The 18,731-nt window shown below is 38.2% G+C and overlaps 1 protein-coding gene across 3 annotated transcripts in view; it reads left to right on the top strand.

Annotated features, from left to right (window-relative positions):
• HECW2 (HECT, C2 and WW domain containing E3 ubiquitin protein ligase 2) overlaps positions 1-18,731 on the top strand; it is a 452,691-nt gene that overhangs the window by 84,490 nt on the left and 349,470 nt on the right. For all 3 annotated transcript variants that reach the window (XR_010431857.1, XM_064660503.1, XM_064660504.1), the window contains 5 exons: positions 6,097-6,191; positions 10,152-10,227; positions 12,027-12,196; positions 14,412-14,554; positions 17,834-17,934. Coding sequence is in view for 2 of the 3 variants with exons in the window: in XM_064660503.1 (XP_064516573.1) it covers positions 6,097-6,191; positions 10,152-10,227; positions 12,027-12,196; positions 14,412-14,554; positions 17,834-17,934 (585 nt within the window). In the remaining variant the exon portion in view is untranslated. The remainder of the gene's footprint in view (positions 1-6,096; positions 6,192-10,151; positions 10,228-12,026; positions 12,197-14,411; positions 14,555-17,833; positions 17,935-18,731) is intronic.

Genomic DNA, 18,731 nt, shown 5'->3' with positions numbered 1-18,731 from the left:
TTGCTTTGAGACTGTGTTGGCCTTGTTAATTACAGTATCCACAAGAAACACCTTCACCTACTTTCCCTTTGTTGTTATTTATAACCTTTGATGTCATAGTCATTACTGTGAGTAGAATAGAAATATATTGATTTGCATATATTTTCTCTACCAATGCTATGGCTTTATGTCTTGAGCAGTAATCCAGAGTGGCAGCTGTTGGGATTTATCCAGAGACTGCCAGTCTTGTCACATCAATCATTTCCAAATCACCCCTGGGATGTTTGTGGTTAAATTACTTCTGGTGCCACACTGTGATACTTGGATGCAGTGACTGCACAGATGCTGTGTGTTTTGTGTTTAAAATCTCAAGTGTGTGGCATAGAATCAGAGAACAGTTTGGGTTGGAAGGGACCCTTAAAGGTCTCTAGTCCAATGCCACTGCAGTGAGCAGGAACATCTTCAACTTCATCAGGTTGCTCAGAGCCCCATCCAACCTGACCTTGAATGTTTCCAGGGATGGAGCACCTATTGCCCCACTGTGCCAGTGTTTCACTACTCTCAGTATATAAAGTTTCTTCCTTATATGTAGTCTAAATCTACTCTCCTTTTGTTTATTTGCCCCTTGTCCTATCACAACAGGCCCTGCTAAAAAGTTTGTCCCCATCTTTTTAATAAGCTCCCTTTGAGTACTGAAAGGCTGCAATGAGTTCTCCTCGGAGCCTCCTCTTCTCCAGGCTGAACAAACCCAACTCTCAGCCTGTATTGTTAGGAGAGGTCTCCATCCCTCTAATCACCTTGGTGAACTCCTCTGGACCTGCATGAGTAGACTATGAGATATATTCAGAAAATGTGGTAATATGTGGTTTTGTGAGGAGTATTCAGTCCCTATTTCCATGAAATTGTAACTTTTGCAGAAATAGTGTATGAGGACTGGAATTGCAATACTTTGTAGCTAGCAGAGCAGACTCACAGCTCTGTTTTTTGCAAAAAGCTGATAGATATCGAAGGGAAAAAATATCAATTAAATAATTAAACTTTATATACTTTTAGCTTTTAAGGACTGCTGTAGCAGAGTTGTTACTAGAGGTATGAACAGTGTTTAGGTTTTATTAATGGTTATGACCAAAATGGTCAATATCAGTGAATGTTCTATGAATGTAATTCATTACTTTTATCCAATCTTTGTTTTTTACCATTTAAATTAAATTTTGTAAAGGTCATGGTTTTCTCACATGGAATTGTTCTGTGCCTGGAACATTCATCTGTGTAGTGCCCTGCAACCAGTGCCCTTTCAGTGTTCTATCTGGGGACTCAGGGTTATTGTCCCTACTCTATTTATAAACATATTCACTGAGTTAGAAATACTTCTATTATTCTTCTGCTGTTTTTATCTGTTGTCTCTTAACAGCTATTTTTGAGTATCACAACTGAAACAGGATCAAGTCTTGTATTTTTTACATTCGTGGCAAGCCTTGTTGACTTCCTTAAGCACATAATACCCCCAGTGTTTTTTTTAAAGGTTAGACTATAATTAAATGCTTTGCCAAATTAGAGCAGAATAGTCAGTGCTCATGGCTGTAAATAAGGATGTCTCAGAGTGATGGCAAAGTGAGCGGGGCTGGCAGGGATGGGTAAACTCTGTTACCTCCCATTTGTCCAAGTAGTTTCCTTTGAAGCAGTTTAGATGGAGAGACCACTGGGACATAAGCATTTTCTGTTATTGATCCTAATTTATCTAAAAAACTTTCTGTGAGTCTGCTCAACTCACTTTTTAGGTGGTTTTCTTATAATTGCTTTTGTAAAACAAATTCTGTGATACACCTGCTGAGAGAGATGGCAAGTAGCTGGAGGCAGCCAGCTTTGGCCCTTGCATTCTGCTGGTGTGTTTGTTACTGCCCAGTAGGAAGTAATTGAAAATGTACATGCTTAAAGTGATGCAGAGAAGAGAATGCTTAATGTCCAAACAAAACGTAGAGTTTGCTGAACTGTCACTGTTGCTAAGGAAAAGAAATTCAATTGGCAGGACATGCAGAGCACTTCATTCCTGCAGTTGTCTGTGAGGTGTTGGATTTCAGATGGGAGACAAATAGGATTTAACACTGTCCCTTTTCCGTGGATTACATTTCCCCTTATAGCTTTGTAAAGCCTGAATGTGAGTGACTTAATTTGTTCTAGTGGCAAAGTTTTCTTAAATAAGTTTCGCAGAACATGCTCTCTTATTTTTCTGATGAGTTCATGTGCTGTCAGCTTTTTCCTCATTGAATGTTGGAGGAGATATGTTTCTATCTGCAGAGAGCCACAGGTTCAGCCTAAGTAGGTTCTGGGCATCTGGGCATCTGCAATGTCCAGGAAGTATTAGCTGCTGGCCAGGTTCCATACAGTTAACTGGGAGCACTGTTGGCCTCCACAGACTGTTGTAACCCAACTAGGATTGCACTTGTCTTTTGGAGGTGTCTCTGCCCATCCCTTCTCAATGCAGCGTGATTCCACTTCCAGTATGGGCGTTTCATTTGACTAGGATCTGTCTGGAGCAAACTGTTCTTACAGCAAACACGTTTGCTTTCCTGCATTATCAGTCTTCTGGAAAGAATGCATTCTTCTAGGATTGTGTTCATGTGTTTATGTATTCTTAGTATCTTTGTTTCACAAAGCATTATTTTGATGGGCAAAGGTAAAGTATTAACGGCAGTAAAAAAGCAGTTAAAGTGGGGAAACTTTGGGGAATTAGTGATGTTTTAAAAGCAAGCTATTATTTAGTGTAAGCTGATCTCTTTAGTATTGAAGAGGCAAGAGTATATGGTCCATGGAGGGAACAGCGCTGTAATTTCATGCAGAAGTTCTTTTGAAATTCAAATGTCAGTGTTGGAGTCCCAGAAACCTTTACTGATTCCAACATTTTTATGTAATAGACCTGAGCTATAAAACTATGGTTATAAGATGGTAACAGCTATTAGCTTTTAAAGAGGATTATGGTTGTACAGAGTGCTGTGATTAATGATCATATATATCACTTTTTATATGGCTGTGTGATAATTTTTAAAGAATTATAGATCCCCCACTTTCATTTTTGGCTTATTTTTAGATGAAGAAGGAATTTATTGTGGTTTGTATGATGTCTGGAGGAATGTCAATTACAACAGGGCATGTGTAGTATCAAGACTAGAGTAATTTCCACACCACCACCCACCTGAATGAAAATATTTTTGTGTTCTGAAATGTCATATTTAGTTTAGTGATACAGCAACTGTGGTCAGGTACAGATGTCTCTCCTTTGCTGGGTTTACTATTAACTTTTTCATTAAGGATCACATACAAAGCAGTTTAATTAACCTGTTGAGGAGGAAAAAGTAGGTTAAAAAAAGAGAAGTGCCAGTTTTTGCCTGAAGGAAACACATGAAAGCAAGGTGGCAGGAGAAATGAAAGAAACTGGGAAAAACACTGTCAGTGACTCACATGGTAACGTGCATTTATAGTATGCGACAGTTCAGAGGAAGCCTGTGTATTAATGTGGTATTGAACTCAACTCTCAAAGCATTGGAGTTCTGTTTGCAGATAACTGAACTTACTGTTTCTGAAGAGGTCTGTATATTTCTGGGGCCTTAGAACACCTCTCAGTTTACCACTTATAACTATCAGGAACAGCCACAGATACCTATTTTCAATATATCTGGAGCTCAGGGATCCATCAGTCATCAAGAAAAACCTCTTCTAATCAACTTTTTGTTCTGATAACACAGTACAAGACATGTCAAAAAGCTAGATTCTCAGTTGCTTTGAACTGACAGGGCTCCTCTGAGATTTCTTCTTCTGTTAACATTAACTGCAGTTTCTAGCATTGATAGCCATGAAAAAGAATCACTTAGCTGCCTCTTATCCTATGATGGGTTTATATTATTGCTGTGTATAAGATCCAGTCTTCAAAAAGCTCATGTTCACTTTGACAACATCTGCATGCATGTGGTGGGTAGCTTATTTTTCAGTTTTGTGCTGAATTTCAAGCCTGGCTTCTCCTGTGTTAATCCCATTGACACAATGCAAACAGCAGATCTGCTGTTCCTCTTGCAGTGCTTTATAAAGCCCAAACTAAATCAGTGCTGCTTCTGTTGGGAAGTGGGAGAAAAAGTCTCCATGTTGTGTTTTTAAGTGCTCTGCTCTTTCTAAATATTTCTAGCAATTAGTCCTGAAGTTTGATTGTTTTTGTTTGTTGGTTTGTTTTGGTTTGTTTTCTTTGTTTGTGTTCGTTTGGGTTTTAATTTAGCATATCTGAAAGGGATAGTCAAATCTATTTCTTGACTCAAACGTTGTTTTCCTCTATCACCAGCCATATACAGCTATTGAAAAGTACTGTATGCTTGTAGAAGTCATTGAGGGAAACAAAAATGAGGATGCAAAACTTGTAGCATTGCATTTCAGCCTTCAGATGAATGTACCTATCAGTGTAGTGAGAATATCTGTCCACCCTCACGTTAGGGACTGTCTATGGATAGAACCAGCAGCTGATAACCTGTCCATTGCTGGGTTCTGTTCAGAAGTGATGAATTGAAGGAAAATAGTCAGTGACAACAGACTGGATAAACAGCAGCTCCAGAAACTCTCTGAAAAATAAACCTTAGGTTGCAATAAAAGTAAGAAAGGTAGCTGGAAATTGGAAGTCTTGGTGGAATAGTTTATTATCTTACTATGCTTTCATGTAGTCATAATATGTTCTCAGTGTTAATAAGAGGTGCTCCAGACTTGAGTTCTGGTTACTTAATATATGCATTTTACAGTGTGGAGAGTCCAACACTTGGTATAAATCCTGTCAAATTTTGCAAGTGCTGAAACTTCAGTTTTACGTGAGCTAGAAGTTCTTGTGTATCAGTCTAGATACAAGCATTGTTGGTAGATCAGCAGAATTGCTCAGTTTAGAAAGAAACTGCAGGTCCTGACCCATAACTTTTAGGTTTGATAAACCTTTACAGGTGATCAGAAATCCTGTCTGCATTTTGAATTTTGCTGTAAAGCTTGTGGTAAATAGAGCATGTTTTGTCTGTGTGTGTGAACTCATCTGTGAGGAGGAGGAAGTGGGATCAGCAGCTCCTCCACCTCCTGATTCCCTGGAGGCACTGTCAGACTCCTTTGAAGAGTTGTTCTGAGGTGTCTCCTCTTTGTTCTGGGAGGAAGATAGTAAATAAATGTTGATCTGTAACTGCAGCAAATTTAAAAATAAATAATCCTTTTTGCCTGAGCAGGCTTGCAGGGTGGGTTTCTGATCCTTCTGAGTAGGGATAAGTAGTATTTTATCTTGCAGTGATGAAATACCTCAACCATCAAGGAATCATGCCATATGCATCTCAAAACCTTATACAAAATATTGCACTTTTGTACTTCAGGGCTACCAACATATTGTTAAACCAAACAGAGGAATTGAAGTGCCAAGACTTGCATACACATCCTCTGGTCTATCTGAACTGGCTGCTGTAATTCCTGCCTGCCAGTGGCCGTTGCTGTCTGCCTGTGGCCATTTCTGTACCTCATCAGCCTCACACAGAAGAGTTATCCCAATGGAGAAGGAAAACAGACATTGTTCCAGATAGGGAAAATCCCACAGGATCAAGGGCAGCTGTAATTATAGCTGTTCTGCTTGGCTGGAAGAATGCAGAGGAACAACAGGGGAGGTCAGGCTTCAGTTAAACATAATACTCTTTTGTGTGCCATAAATGCAGTTTAGCAAACAAAATTTTATTCAGTGGGACCAGAAACATGGTACAAGGTTTACCCTTCCTGTGTTCCAGTATATAAAGTGCTTCCAGCTTCCTTCAGATATACATCATGTTCTTCCAAAGTCCTACAAAACCATCCTAGTGGCAAATGTCTTGGTACTCCTTTTGTGAGGCTGATGATATTGATATAGTAGCAGAAATACAAGTTGAAGAATTAGCTAAGTTACACTTTTTGTCTGTTAAGTAACAGGAGGACCCAACACACAAAGAAGAGATAACCAGCAGCTCTGTTTTTGATTTCCTGTTGAAGTATTTCTGAAGATGGATCGCTGAATGATGGATTCTTTCATTGCTGTTCTTTTGCCTAGGATCGGTTATGAAGTGTTTAATGTGGCTTTTGTTTTATTTCCAGCCGAAATAAAGATCTGTTTTAAATACTACCATGGTGTTAGTGGAGCCCTCCGAGCTACTACTCCATGTATCACTGTGAAAAACCCTGCTGTGATGGTAAGTGTAGCCTATTTGCTCATTGTATTTGTATAAGATGATAGTGTTACCTGTCAAACAAACCTAGCAATGTAAGTCTCCCAGTCTTACCATTGACAGAATTTTTTTTTCGAAAAAATGTCACAAAATTTACAAAAGCTGGGAAATGCCTTTCATGGTTTTGTATTGCTCATGGTAAAATAACAGTAAAGCGTCACTGAGCTTAACTGAGCTCTTTTATGGTAAGAATTTGATTTTACATGCTTCCAGTTTTGATGCTTCCAGTTTGCTGTAACTTAACACCATAATAGAAATTTTTCACACTGGTCATATAACTGAAACTGAATCCTTATCCAAAGTCTCCATTTCTCCTTATTTTTTAATATTAATAATGAAACAGTTGCTGAGATAGCAATTGTTAGTGTAAATGAAACTGAACAAAACTCTGCTCTTGTAAAAATCACTGAATTTTTTGAGCGTTCATATACCACTGAAATTTAGTAATTGCTTGATTATCAAGAAGTATTGTCTTACTGTGCTTTCATTATGAGACTTGTTCTTCTGAAACACTAAAAGTTTTAGAGGAGTTTTTTTAGTTGTTTAAATCAGTAGTGGCAGAAAAGCCTTCCAGACTTGTATCACGGTGCTTTTGATGGAAGTGATTTATCTAACAGGTTAGCTCTTCAGATGACACATCAAGTTTCACAGTGCAATTGATTCATTGATATTAGCTGCCAAATATTTAAGGTCATATCTGTCAGGATGGTGTCCTGACAACTGCAGTGTTGAAGGTACAGTAGTGCACAAGTTATTCAGAGTGAGTAACTTTTATTCTGAACTCATGCTTTTTCAGCAGGTGCGTGCTATGGCTATGTGATACTGTGTGTGCTACACTAGACTTCATATCTCAATATACCAAATGTGTGTGTTTTTTCTCTTAGAATTACAAACGTAGGTGATAGCATCATTTAATTGTCAGATCTTTTTCAGATTTGACTATGAATAGTATAGTTTCACAGCAGGCATATGAACTCTTGTATTTTACAGAAGAAAATGTGCTATAGTGAATGAGCTTGACAGCTACTGTCTTTAATATCAATTTATAAACTGAAGACAGTAAGGGAGTCCTATTTTGAACAAGGGAAAAAGTGCATCTCAAAATAACCCTTAAAATGGGCTGCATGCTGCACTATATCATTACTGAGAAGCAGAGTGAGTATACCGAATGGAGAAACCATTTGAACTTGTGTATTTTCTTGATCTTATCATGCAAGCCCCCAGTAGTTTTGAAGTTCATTGAACAAAAGGACATCTAAACTTCTGTTGCCTGAATATGCACTTATTTACTTAGTAGCTACGTGAAGATATGTTTTTCAGAGTCATTGGTCAATCTTGAAGGCTTTTACCAGCTGTTGCTGTTTAAATTTCTTTCCTTTGAAAAGTAACTCAGGACCCTGGCTATTGTACAGAATTTACACACCTGCTAGAAGGGCTAATTTAACATAAATGTTTTTGTTTGCATTAACAGTACAGACTCCCAGTAATAGTGAGCTGTTAGTTTCCCTGATGAGAATGTTGTATGACAGTTCAGATGATACTTCCTAAAAATGGCTTATTGGGTTAGATATACATAAGCATACCTATTGTTGAATATTAATACCTCACACCATTTTTGTGGTTTTGGTGTTGAGCTTAAGCACTGTGCAGTAGACAATACTGTTTTCTCCTGTTACTGGTTGTGTCTGTTGTTACAGAAATGCTGTTTGGGGAAGTGGAAAGAGAGTCATGGCATTCCCCCTCCCATTTTTTAAGCTGCAATAAATTACCTCCTTACTTGGATCATTCTGTGGTTTTGCTTTACATGGGAGATATGGCTCAGTGGGAGATACGTTTCTGGATGTTCTCATACTGATGGTGCATCACACCAGGCATTTCAGTCCATCATATTATTGGATAAGCAGCTAACATTCTTTTGTGTTCCTTTGAACCAGGAAAGATAGAAGGCCTGACTGAGTGGTCAGAAACACTGTGTTACACCAGATAAGGTAGCCTTTGTGTGCAAAATTCTGAGCATGTATGCTGAGATGAAGATTTTTACTTGGCGCAGAAAAAATTGAAATTGCTGTTAGATCGTAATGAAACAGGAAAAGGTTATATAGGGAAACCATGGGAGTGCTAGGGAACACTGTTACCATTAATTTTATTATAGCTGAATTGTGCACAAATCGTATTTTCTATAAAGTGAAGTCATGATTAGTAATGTAAATTATATGGAGCCCAAGATGTAGCTTGGAAAAGAGGTGTAAAAAGAGAAAGAGGGATAGAATGAGGAAGGCCTTTTTTGTTCATGGGTAATGTTTTTAACAAGAAAACAGTGTGTGCTAAAATAAGCCCAAAAGAATAAACTGGAATACATGGAATTCCTCTGGCCTTACGTGGACAGCATCACTATCACAGTGGGACGCACCCCTTGCTGCTTCCAGGGTGTCTGTCTGTAGATGAGGGGACACTGATCCAGCTGGAATTAACCCATTGCTTTTGATGCCCTCATAATTTTACTGCCACCTGTCACTGCTTATGCATCCATATATAATCATTGGCAGAATAATGTCATGCTGGGTGGGAAAGGGATAGTTTTGAGCACTCTGGCAAGACACATCTTGCCCTGGGAAGGAGAAGTGCATGATGAAGCCAGTAAGGAAAGGGAATGGGCTGGTTGGTGGGTGGCAGCACTTGCTGGCACGGTGTGTTCCCTCACAAGAGCACTGAGGCCCGGGGGGATGTCAGGCATCAACGTCATTGCGGTTTCTTCATCACTTTGACTGCTTGTTACGTGTGAAGTATTTGACTTTTTCAGTGGGAGAAATCTGCACATTTTCTAATTCCTGTGAAATTCCAATGTGCTTGCTGATCGTAGTGGAAAGTATTTGAAAGCTAATAATATTAAATAGCTTAAAGCAATATAAAAAGGAATGATTACACGTTCGGTTAATGCAAAGCGGCTTCCCTGCGGCTTCCACAGCTCAAGAATCATTTATCCATCTGGTAATTTCAAACCACTGTTCAGCTGCTCAGGGCTGCCTTACATATTCCATCTATGCACATAGGTGTGTGAATTTTTATTCAGCTTATTTTATTTAATCATTCTGTGGATCAGATGACTCTGTTCTATCACTGGTATTAATCCCCAGTGCTATGTTTGGCTGAAACTTTTTCTGTGTCACCTCTTCTGCCTGGGAATGAGTGCAGTGCCTGCCTGGGGAACCATTTGTCTTTAAAGATAGCTCCATTGATGTGTCCATGATAGATTATTCAGCTGGATGCACATCTCCTCTGTCTTGAAAGACAAATTCTTCTGCTAGTTGAAAGAGATAGACATTAATACATGAGGAACTTTTTATTCTGAAGTAGTGCTTTACCTAGCGAGGGATTTCAGTAGAAACCAAACCTAAAAATCCGTGAAGCATAAGCTTTTAGACCATGTTTATATTTAGATATCTGATGCGCTTTTCTCTTTAAGAGGAGCTTTTGTTCACAGATCTGAAGGCTTTTGTTAGTCTCTCTTTGATCTCTTTGCTTTTTTTTGTTGCACACTAAATTATCTATTTGTGGAAAGTGACAAAAGTTCCATATGCTGTCACTGGCCAGCTCAGTGCTTTGGTATGTATTGAAAATCCATACTGTTTTTCTTATTTTACAAAAGGGAAACTTGTAAAAAAGTGCAGGTTTTTTCTGATTAACAGTGTCTGCATGTGTATTAGCCTGTACGTGTCCTGTTTGGAAGATTTGAGCTACTGGTGTATTATCACTGTGTGGCATAAATAATAGATATTTTGCTATAAACAAATGCTGTAGCTGAGCCTGTCTGTGGTAATAGGCAGTAGTTTGTTAGATCCTTCCCTGGCATGCTACCTAAAACTGCCTTATCATCCTCAAGCATGTACAAAGCAGATGGAAACTTTTTTTTTTTCTCCTTTTCAGATGGGAGTAGAAGGCACGGATGAAGGTGCTTCTGGAGCCCAGCACTCTAGGAAGTTAGTCAGCTTTACCCTATCAGGTAAGAAACAACACTACTCTGTGTTTTACAAATTACTGTTAAAAAAGAAAGTAAATTGCTGTTCTAAATAACATCAAAGACGGAACTCTTTTCTTCATTAGCCTCTGTAGGAGCACACTCTAGTGGCTTGAAAGGTGTCATTTCTTTAGAACTTCTGTTTGTTGAAAACCAGCCAGAATCACGAATCTCCAGGAGTGAAAGAAATGGATTTGATGGATCCCAGCATGAAAAACTTAGAGAAATTTCCAGTTTGCACATGGGACAGTTCCTCTCAGATTGAAGAGTGGAAAACATAACCTCTAACGGAAATGCAAACTGGTTCCATCACTTTAAAAAAAAGCAATAGCTGCAAATGATGGTTTAGAAAGAAAAAAAAAATCTTTACTTGTAACAGAGCTAAGCTGTCACTACAGAGAAATAGCTGTAGGGGTGCAGTCTACCAGCTTCACTTGTTTTGATTAACACTTTATTCCAGGGAAGTCTTGTGTGAGACTAAAGCATGTTCAGCTTGATCAAAGACAGATGAAATTTGCTTCTGAATCTTGAAGAGCTGACAATGAAAACATTTAGAGATAGTAGAGGTAGGGCAGAAAAACCCACTGCGTTTTGAAATGGCCTTTCAGCAGTTAGCTGAGATAGAGCTGATAAGTCGTACAGACTCACTTGGAATATTTTACAAATAATTGTTTTTTGAATTCTGAAAAACTTGTTTTTTTAATAGATGGTTATGACTCATTGTGAGGAGTCGTACAAAATTATTTTGAAAGGTGTATTGACTGATCGATCTGTGACACGTTTCCTGTAAGGCTTTTGGTTCTTCACTTGCAAATTACTCTTTATTTCATCATGTTTCTACCGTGTGGCTTAATTCTGGATATTAGGTAGTATTCCTTTTTTTACCGAATCCACAGGCATGACAATTTTAGTGCAGTGAGTTTTACCTGCATGTATAAATTGTATGTGCCAGTTGTGTTAGTCATGAAGACTGCATGCCACAGTACCTAATGGAGAAAAACACAAAAGTCTTGTGCTTTAGCAAACCTACAGAGAAATATTTTACAGTTAAGCTTAAAATCTACTATTATAGAAAAAAACCCACTCTTCCTTTTTCTTATTATTGAAGCTTGCACTATCATTAAAGTCCTTAGTCATGAGAATATGCTTCTGAGGAAATTACTGTTTATTATTGCAAGTTGCAAGGGCTGCAGTTCTGAGGTTTCCATAGGAAGAAAGCAGCTTTTTCAGAAAACTTTGCCTCCTTTTATTTGAGATAGGTGATCTTATGGGTTGGGAGAAAGTGGGCATCATATTCCAGTGCAGACTTGATATTTACATTGATTTTACATTTATCAAAGACTGAACTTTGAGAAAGTTTGAGTTCACTACATTACCTCCCATACAGTTTTTTATCTCTTCTCCTTACCCAGAAACAAAACAAGTATTGTGTGATTTATTTTGAGGGAGTTCTGTCTTTCTTTTCATTCTTTGAGTGGAAATACCTTACATGCCTTACTGAGGAAAGTATTTGTAGGTGAGCTACAAGTTTATGCTTTTCGTTTTACAAATAACTGTGGGCTAAAATGTAAATGAGGATGTTGATACCTTTCTTCCTTATATTCTTTTGGGAAAACACTTGATTTCCTGCTGTACAGTGGATTCAGTTAGTGTATGAGTAATTTTAAGTTGCTTTATTTAGTAATTTATAGTGAATTGATTTCCTGGGTAATATTTTAGGAATACGCAACTTTGTGAACTGGCATTAATTTACTCAATTCCTTCCTTCTTGTTTTGCTTTATAGATATTAGAGCAGCTGGACTTAAAAAAGGCATGTTCTTCAACCCTGATCCTTATCTAAAGATGTCCATTCAGCCAGGCAAGAAAAGTACATTTCCTACTTTTGCTCATCATGGCCAGGAGAGAAGATCGACTATCATCAGTAACACGACTAATCCTGTTTGGCACAGAGAGGTAATGCATCCCTTTTGAGAGCTGTCTGCCAGCTGATGGAGTGTATCAGGCTTGCATTTTCTCTTCATGCATTAGTCCTTACCCTCTGAAAGCTGTGAGCTTATTTTGTAGCTAGTTATTTAAACTGACACAGTAATTGCAGTAATTTTAGGAACCCTGTTGGTGGAGAGGTATCATCTGTGTATTAAAGCTGTGTATTTAAGCTGCACTGCTGTGAGGTTTTCATTCCCTTCTCTGCTAAAAAAGGGCTGAACTTGCTTAGCTGCCCTGTAGATTTCTTGAAAATGCAAAAATAAATTAATTAAAATGGATTATATGTTGTGAGAAGACCCTTTAAGGAAAGTTACGGTATATGAGCATTTATGTTCAGTGACTGCAACAACTGTTCATTTGGAAATTATATTTTCATTATGCATAGCAGGTGGCAGGCTTTCAGTTCTGTCAGGCAGAGGGGATGCTCTTTGGTGTAGCCCCTGCTTGCACTGCTGTAGGACAGAAAACCCAGGGAAGCATTACAGCACCACTCAGCAAGGAGGGGGGGGAAAAGGCAGTCTGGCAGAAGCCACTTTTCTATATGTGTCTGTTTTGGGTGAAGTGTTCAGATCTCAGAGAAAGAACTCAGTCCAAGAATTGTCACTGAGTGCAGAAGAGCCAGGCTGTGCTTTTGAGGATAAATGTTTATGTGGGAAACAAGGTGAAAGTACTGACACAACACTTTCAGGACTGGCAAGCAGCCTTCTTGATCTGCGACTGTTTTCTAATGATGCCTGTACTGTGATGAATGTTAATGTGTTCTTTAGGAAGATGAAAATTGAGCGGGCTTTGGAAAATGTTCCCACAAATCATGATCAAACCAAACAAGCAGTAAAGTAGAACAGAGCAGGGCCAGCATTAGCACTGCTCTGGGGTGCTTGGTTGTGGGACAGACTGTAGATGTGCCAAAGTCTTAAAATCTTAAAAAAAAAAAAAGAAAAATCAGAGTTCTGATCTCTAAATTGATACTTCACCCTTCTCTCTGTCCATCCATCTATACAGTAGTTAGAAAATTTACTCTTATTTTATCCCCTTTTTTCTCCTCCAGTTCTCCTTGGTTTTGAAGCTTATTAGAAAAGTGATAATATTCAGTGGTGCACACACTGTATCAGCTTGCTTTAGCTGCTGTATCTTCCCTGTAGCAATGCTCTGACAACAGCAGATATGATCCCATTACATATGCTGTCCTAGTGGTGCAGAATTGATCCTGTTTTCCATCTAATACTTTCTGCAAAATAATTTGCAATATTATAGCAAACTGAGAATGACAATTTTTTAAGTTCTGTTTATCACAGGAACCCAGCTCTGATAGTTGTGCCAGCATGAGGAAGTGTTTTTATTCCTGACCCAGTTTAATTGCTTTTTTTGAATATTTTTATCTGATGTCTGCAGCTGAACTGAAGAGTTCCTCCTTTTGTTTCTTATTCAATACATTTTTGGCTACCTTTTCCCCTTGTAGGGAAAGGTAGAAGAATGAAGAGAGTAACTGTGATATTACCAGACATCAAGAAGTCTTCTGTAAATTAGAACCATGTTGTGTAAAGGCTGCAAGTGCAGGAAGAGCTTCTGTGGGAACTTACTGAGAACACTTGTGAATGCTGGGGGAAAACTCCATAGAAAATTCTTCTCCTTTAGTTACACTGCATCTGAATATATATCTGCATATATTCTGTATATCCACACTGCCCTTTTGACTTCCTCTCAGTGCATGCAAAATTTAATGCAAAGAATGGTGTTGGAAGGGAAGTTCTTCCAAGCAGAGCTTGGAGTGAGACACTTACTTTCTTCTTCCTTCATTGGCCTGGCTACTCTTCTATAGCTGACAGAGGTACAGCAAGGATTCCTTCTGTTTTTGCTTCCTACTATGCAAATGAAAGAAAGCAGTAGGATACATGGCTTTCTCCTTTCTGACCTAGACCCTGAAAGTGCTTTTACCTGGTGCAGTTTCTTAATGGGCAGTTCTTTTCAAGAAACAGGTAAAAGGTGATGGGTAACAGTAAAAAGCTGGTGACATATGAAAAAATGGAGTGCTTAATAAGTGATGTCGACCTTACTTTGCAATAGGAAAAGGGCTGTCATCAGTCATTACTTTTGGAGTTCACTGCACGTAGCTAGTACTTTGGTACATACTTTCTGAATAAAGGTGTATTGATACGATGTCAAATATGTTCTTTCCTTCCAGAAATATTCTTTTGTTGCACTTCTAACGGATGTCCTGGAAATTGAGGTTAAAGACAAATTTGCCAAGAGCCGTCCGATCATCAAGCGCTTTCTTGGCAAGTTAACCATACCAGTTCAGAGACTATTGGAGAGACATGCAATTGGGTAAATTAATAGATTCTTAATGCTAACTTGTTTTGATCAGGAAGACTCAGCATCTGGGATACTGGCACAGAGTAGCCTTTCTGGCTTACTGGCACAGACCAGCAAATTTTAACTACATCTGTAGTAAGAAATTTAGTAGTAAATTAATAGCTTTATTGCCTGACTGGAAAATGTTAATATTTCTAACCTTGTCCTGAATGCATGTACACATATTTCTGTTTGTGTGTGTCTATATTTCTTTACATAAAATTGTTATTCTCACAAAAAGTGTTACCCTCGGGCTAAGTAGTCCAGAAGCAAGGCATTATCACAGTACTACATGATTGTGTGCAAATTTTTTAGAAGGAGCAGATATTATTGACTGACTTCTTTTGCAGTTCAAATATTTTTAATGGTTGGTTCAATAATCAGAGATTTACTATCCTTTCAGCTAATTGGCTAGCACTGCAAGCTGTGACCCCTTATTTTTGAGAGTGCTCTTGGTACTATGCAATTAAAATTGCCTTTTGCTATGAATAGCACATTGATGGGACTCAAAATTCACCTGTTGTGCTATTGAAAAAAAATTCTGTTCATGTTTTTGATAGCTAACTGTTCTGGTATAAAGATGCAAGTCACTTAGAAACTTTTAAGGTGGTTTATGCCTTATGATGGTTACTGGAGGGCACCGTAGCATCCCCAGGTGGGTGATCCAATGAGGCCTTCATACCACCATATGCACTGAGAAGAGCTTGAGGCTTGGTAGTTAGGCACTGTGGTGCATTGCAGGTGTGAAGCCAGGTCTGCAGGAGATGTGTGCAGAAGTGTCATTTACATTCAGGACAGCAGTAAGTGTAGAGGCTATTATTTTGTTAACATCTATTTGCATATATTTGCTCTGTTTGACAAATTAGAAAAGAAGAGTTCCTTGAAAGACAATGGGAGGAACTGAATTATTTGAGTGCATTTTCTATAGGCCCTGACTCCAAGTCTGCTAAAGTTAATGTGTCTCCCTTAATTAAAAAAGCTGCTGGATGAGGCCAATGAGGAACGATGGTGAAATAAAATGTATATATTCTTCCCTGAAAGCTTAAGGGCATGGCAGTATCATCACACTTTTGCACAAAAATCACAATATAATCAGCTGGCCTCCTTTTTCACAGATATTCCCATCAAAGTAACCAGTTGCATAAATGGAGAAAATCAAATTCAATTTGAAAACAGTTTTCAGCTTTAAGTTTCCAAAGTAGTGTTCACACTGGTAAGTAAAGTAAGAATAAAATTGTAAGAGTAGCTTAAAATTTTCATAGTGCCTTCTGATATAGATTTTATTAAAAAACATTTTTAAAAAAGCCTGCCCATTTTTTTTTGTAGTGGTATCCAAGAGCAGTACAGGTGTATATACAATCTAACTTTTCTAAGAAATGCTTCACCTTTGAGTTTCAACAAATTGTGTTTAGTTGAGCAAGCAGCTTTTTCTAATAAATTTGCACACTGCTATACACTCAAAAATAGCACTGTGATACAGGCTGGTTTCAAAACCTAGCACAGGGTGTTTATTCCTGTGCTAAACACCAAAATGTTTCTCTGCTCTGGGATTCCTAGTGCTGTGATTTCTGAAAATTACCCATTTGCTGTGTTCATCAGTTCTTGTCTGTGTTTTTTCAAACCATTATTCTGGAAGCCATTTCCTGTTTTCTTCTCCATACTTCTGTTCTGTATATGTGATATATCAAATCTTTTTAGGAAAGGAAAGGCAGTATAATAAATATAGGTAAGTATTTGGTTGGTTTGCCATACTGCTGTTAGAACTGACATTAAAATGGTTTTGCCTTTTCTTCAGTAATATATTTGTCCATTTACAGTTTCTGTGTAAAGATAGACAGTATTTCACAGAAGGTTTTGCAAAGTAAAGTAGTGGTTAATATAGACATGAAGTAGAAATGTACCAAATGTACAACCAACTGCTAATTCTCTTGCACTTTGTTTTTGGTTAAGCAAGCATAACACCATCATTCTGGTTATATGAATGAAAACGTGAAATGCAGAACCAGCCACTTTTAGCCAGACTGAACTGAAATTCTGCCCCACTTTTAGCTGTCATCATAGCTCACAAGTGTGTGTAATGAAGTGGCTAGTGTCTTTTTATTTCCTGGAAAACATGATAAATGACCATGAGAATCACCTAGAATTGATTCAGCTGAATACAGAGAAGGCATCATTCATGCCATGGCTTCCTCTAATCTTGAATGGCCTAGAGTAGTATAAAAGCTGTGGAAACCTCAAATGTCTAGATGAAGAATTGTAGATGAGTTCATATACATCACACCATCACATTCATCACATACAGAGTGATGAATCTGTGACAGGTCCTGGAGACACTACTGTAATAGTTTAGTGTCCTGCGGGCTGTAGAGCAGCATGGGGAGAGGAGGCTGCTTTGCCTTACTGTGTCCACTCGGGGCTTCTTTTGCTCAAAGTTTAAGCCAACAGCTGCAGCTTATTTCAATAATAGCTGCATTTGTTTTAGTCTGTTACTCAATTTTGCACTAGGAGTGCTCCTAGTAAAGGAGAGGTGTTTATACCAGAATAAAATTATGTGCATAAATAACAATAATTTCCTGGGGAGGTCTTCAGTAGCTCCCTCTTCTCCCTTCAGCTCCCCCAGATGTGCTGAGGGGGGCTGAGGCTGTGAATTCTGACTGTGCCTAAATAAGAATGTATAGCCTAGGATCTGATCCTAAGTCTCAAGCTGATACAAATGTCTAATCAAATCTGAGTCCCACTGAATTCAATAACTCTTAAGAATGTATCTGAAGTTAAATCTAAGCATTAATAGCTTTTCAAAATCAGAATGCAGAAGTGCTTTATTGAGTGAGAACTAAAATATGAAGAGACTATCTGTGACTTTTGTATATAGTAAAAACCACAAGGGGGCAGAAAGGTTTTGTTAATTATAAAACATTTTGGTTTGGGGGAAGGAGGAGGTTAGGGGGGATCCTTTGCTGTTTTGTTTCTTTAGAACTTAAGATATTTAGGGACGTGTAAGAAATGGTGGGGCACAATGTGTATTTGGAATTGATAAAAAATAGTTTGTTAGGCTGTTTTATCTGTTAACAAAAGATATTTTACACCATTGTTAGTGTTCCATACAAACCAGAGTATGTGGCTGATTTTAAGACTGTAATAGAAATCACCTCCTATCACATTGTCACTTAACTGATAAGAGTGTCTGATACAAAATACTGGAAAAATAAAACCAGTTAAAATTTAAAAGTCCCAATATCTTTGGTTTTGCAGAGACCAGGTTCTCAGCTATAATCTTGGCAGAAGGCTCCCAGCTGATCACGTTAGTGGGTATCTCCAATTCAAAGTGGAAATCACGTCTTCTGTTCACGAAGGTGAGAATTTGTCAATGATCTGGATCTCCAGATAGTTGAATGGAGAGAGTTTGTATGCATTTCTGTGTCTAGGCTTTTCTGTTGTTGCAGAGATAATATACTTTTTCGATTGTGTACAGTGCCTCTATTATAGATTTTTTCAGTGTTTAGATATGTCAGGCACTGCTTTGGAGATGGTAATACCAAAACACCCAACACTTGGCATATTGTTTTTGATTTGTTAGATTGATTCTAAATGAATCTGCTTATGATTCTCATTTTATGGGATTGATGGGTAATCAAAGTCACTGTTTCTCTTCAGTCTTTAACAGCCTGGGCTGAGATAAGCAGTTGCAAGTAAGGTTCTACCTGTGCTCTGTTCCTCTTCTAGTGTACATGCAGGTCACTTTGCCCTGTTCCTCTTTCACAGGACTCTGTCCTGCTTAGAGCCAAGAATATCTGTTAGGTTATGAGAATAAATGCTTTCATTTGGCAATTACTTTATTTCCCTTTTGTCCTGTTCTGAAGTGAACTAGCAAAATAATAGTTGTAATAATTAGCTGTAAGCACACTTACAGCTGGGTTGTTCATCTCTATGCACGTCTGATTTCCATGTGGGCTGTCACCATCTCGTCTCTAAAGTGAGGTGGCTTATTTTTGTTTCCCTTTGGTATGTATTACCATATTATTATGACTATTATTTTATTATTACCATAGCATACCTAATATCTCATGAACATTATGCAAGTAGATTCCCATTCTTTACAGTGGAAAGTCCTGTAAACTAAATCAAAATAAATGCTGTGTATAAAATTTGG

The sequence above is a fragment of the Pseudopipra pipra genome, chromosome 7 (assembly GCF_036250125.1).
Source record: "Pseudopipra pipra isolate bDixPip1 chromosome 7, bDixPip1.hap1, whole genome shotgun sequence".
Taxonomy (NCBI): domain Eukaryota; kingdom Metazoa; phylum Chordata; class Aves; order Passeriformes; family Pipridae; genus Pseudopipra; species Pseudopipra pipra.
The sequence above is the reverse complement of the archived record's forward strand: the minus strand, read 5'-3'. Positions and strand labels throughout refer to the sequence as shown.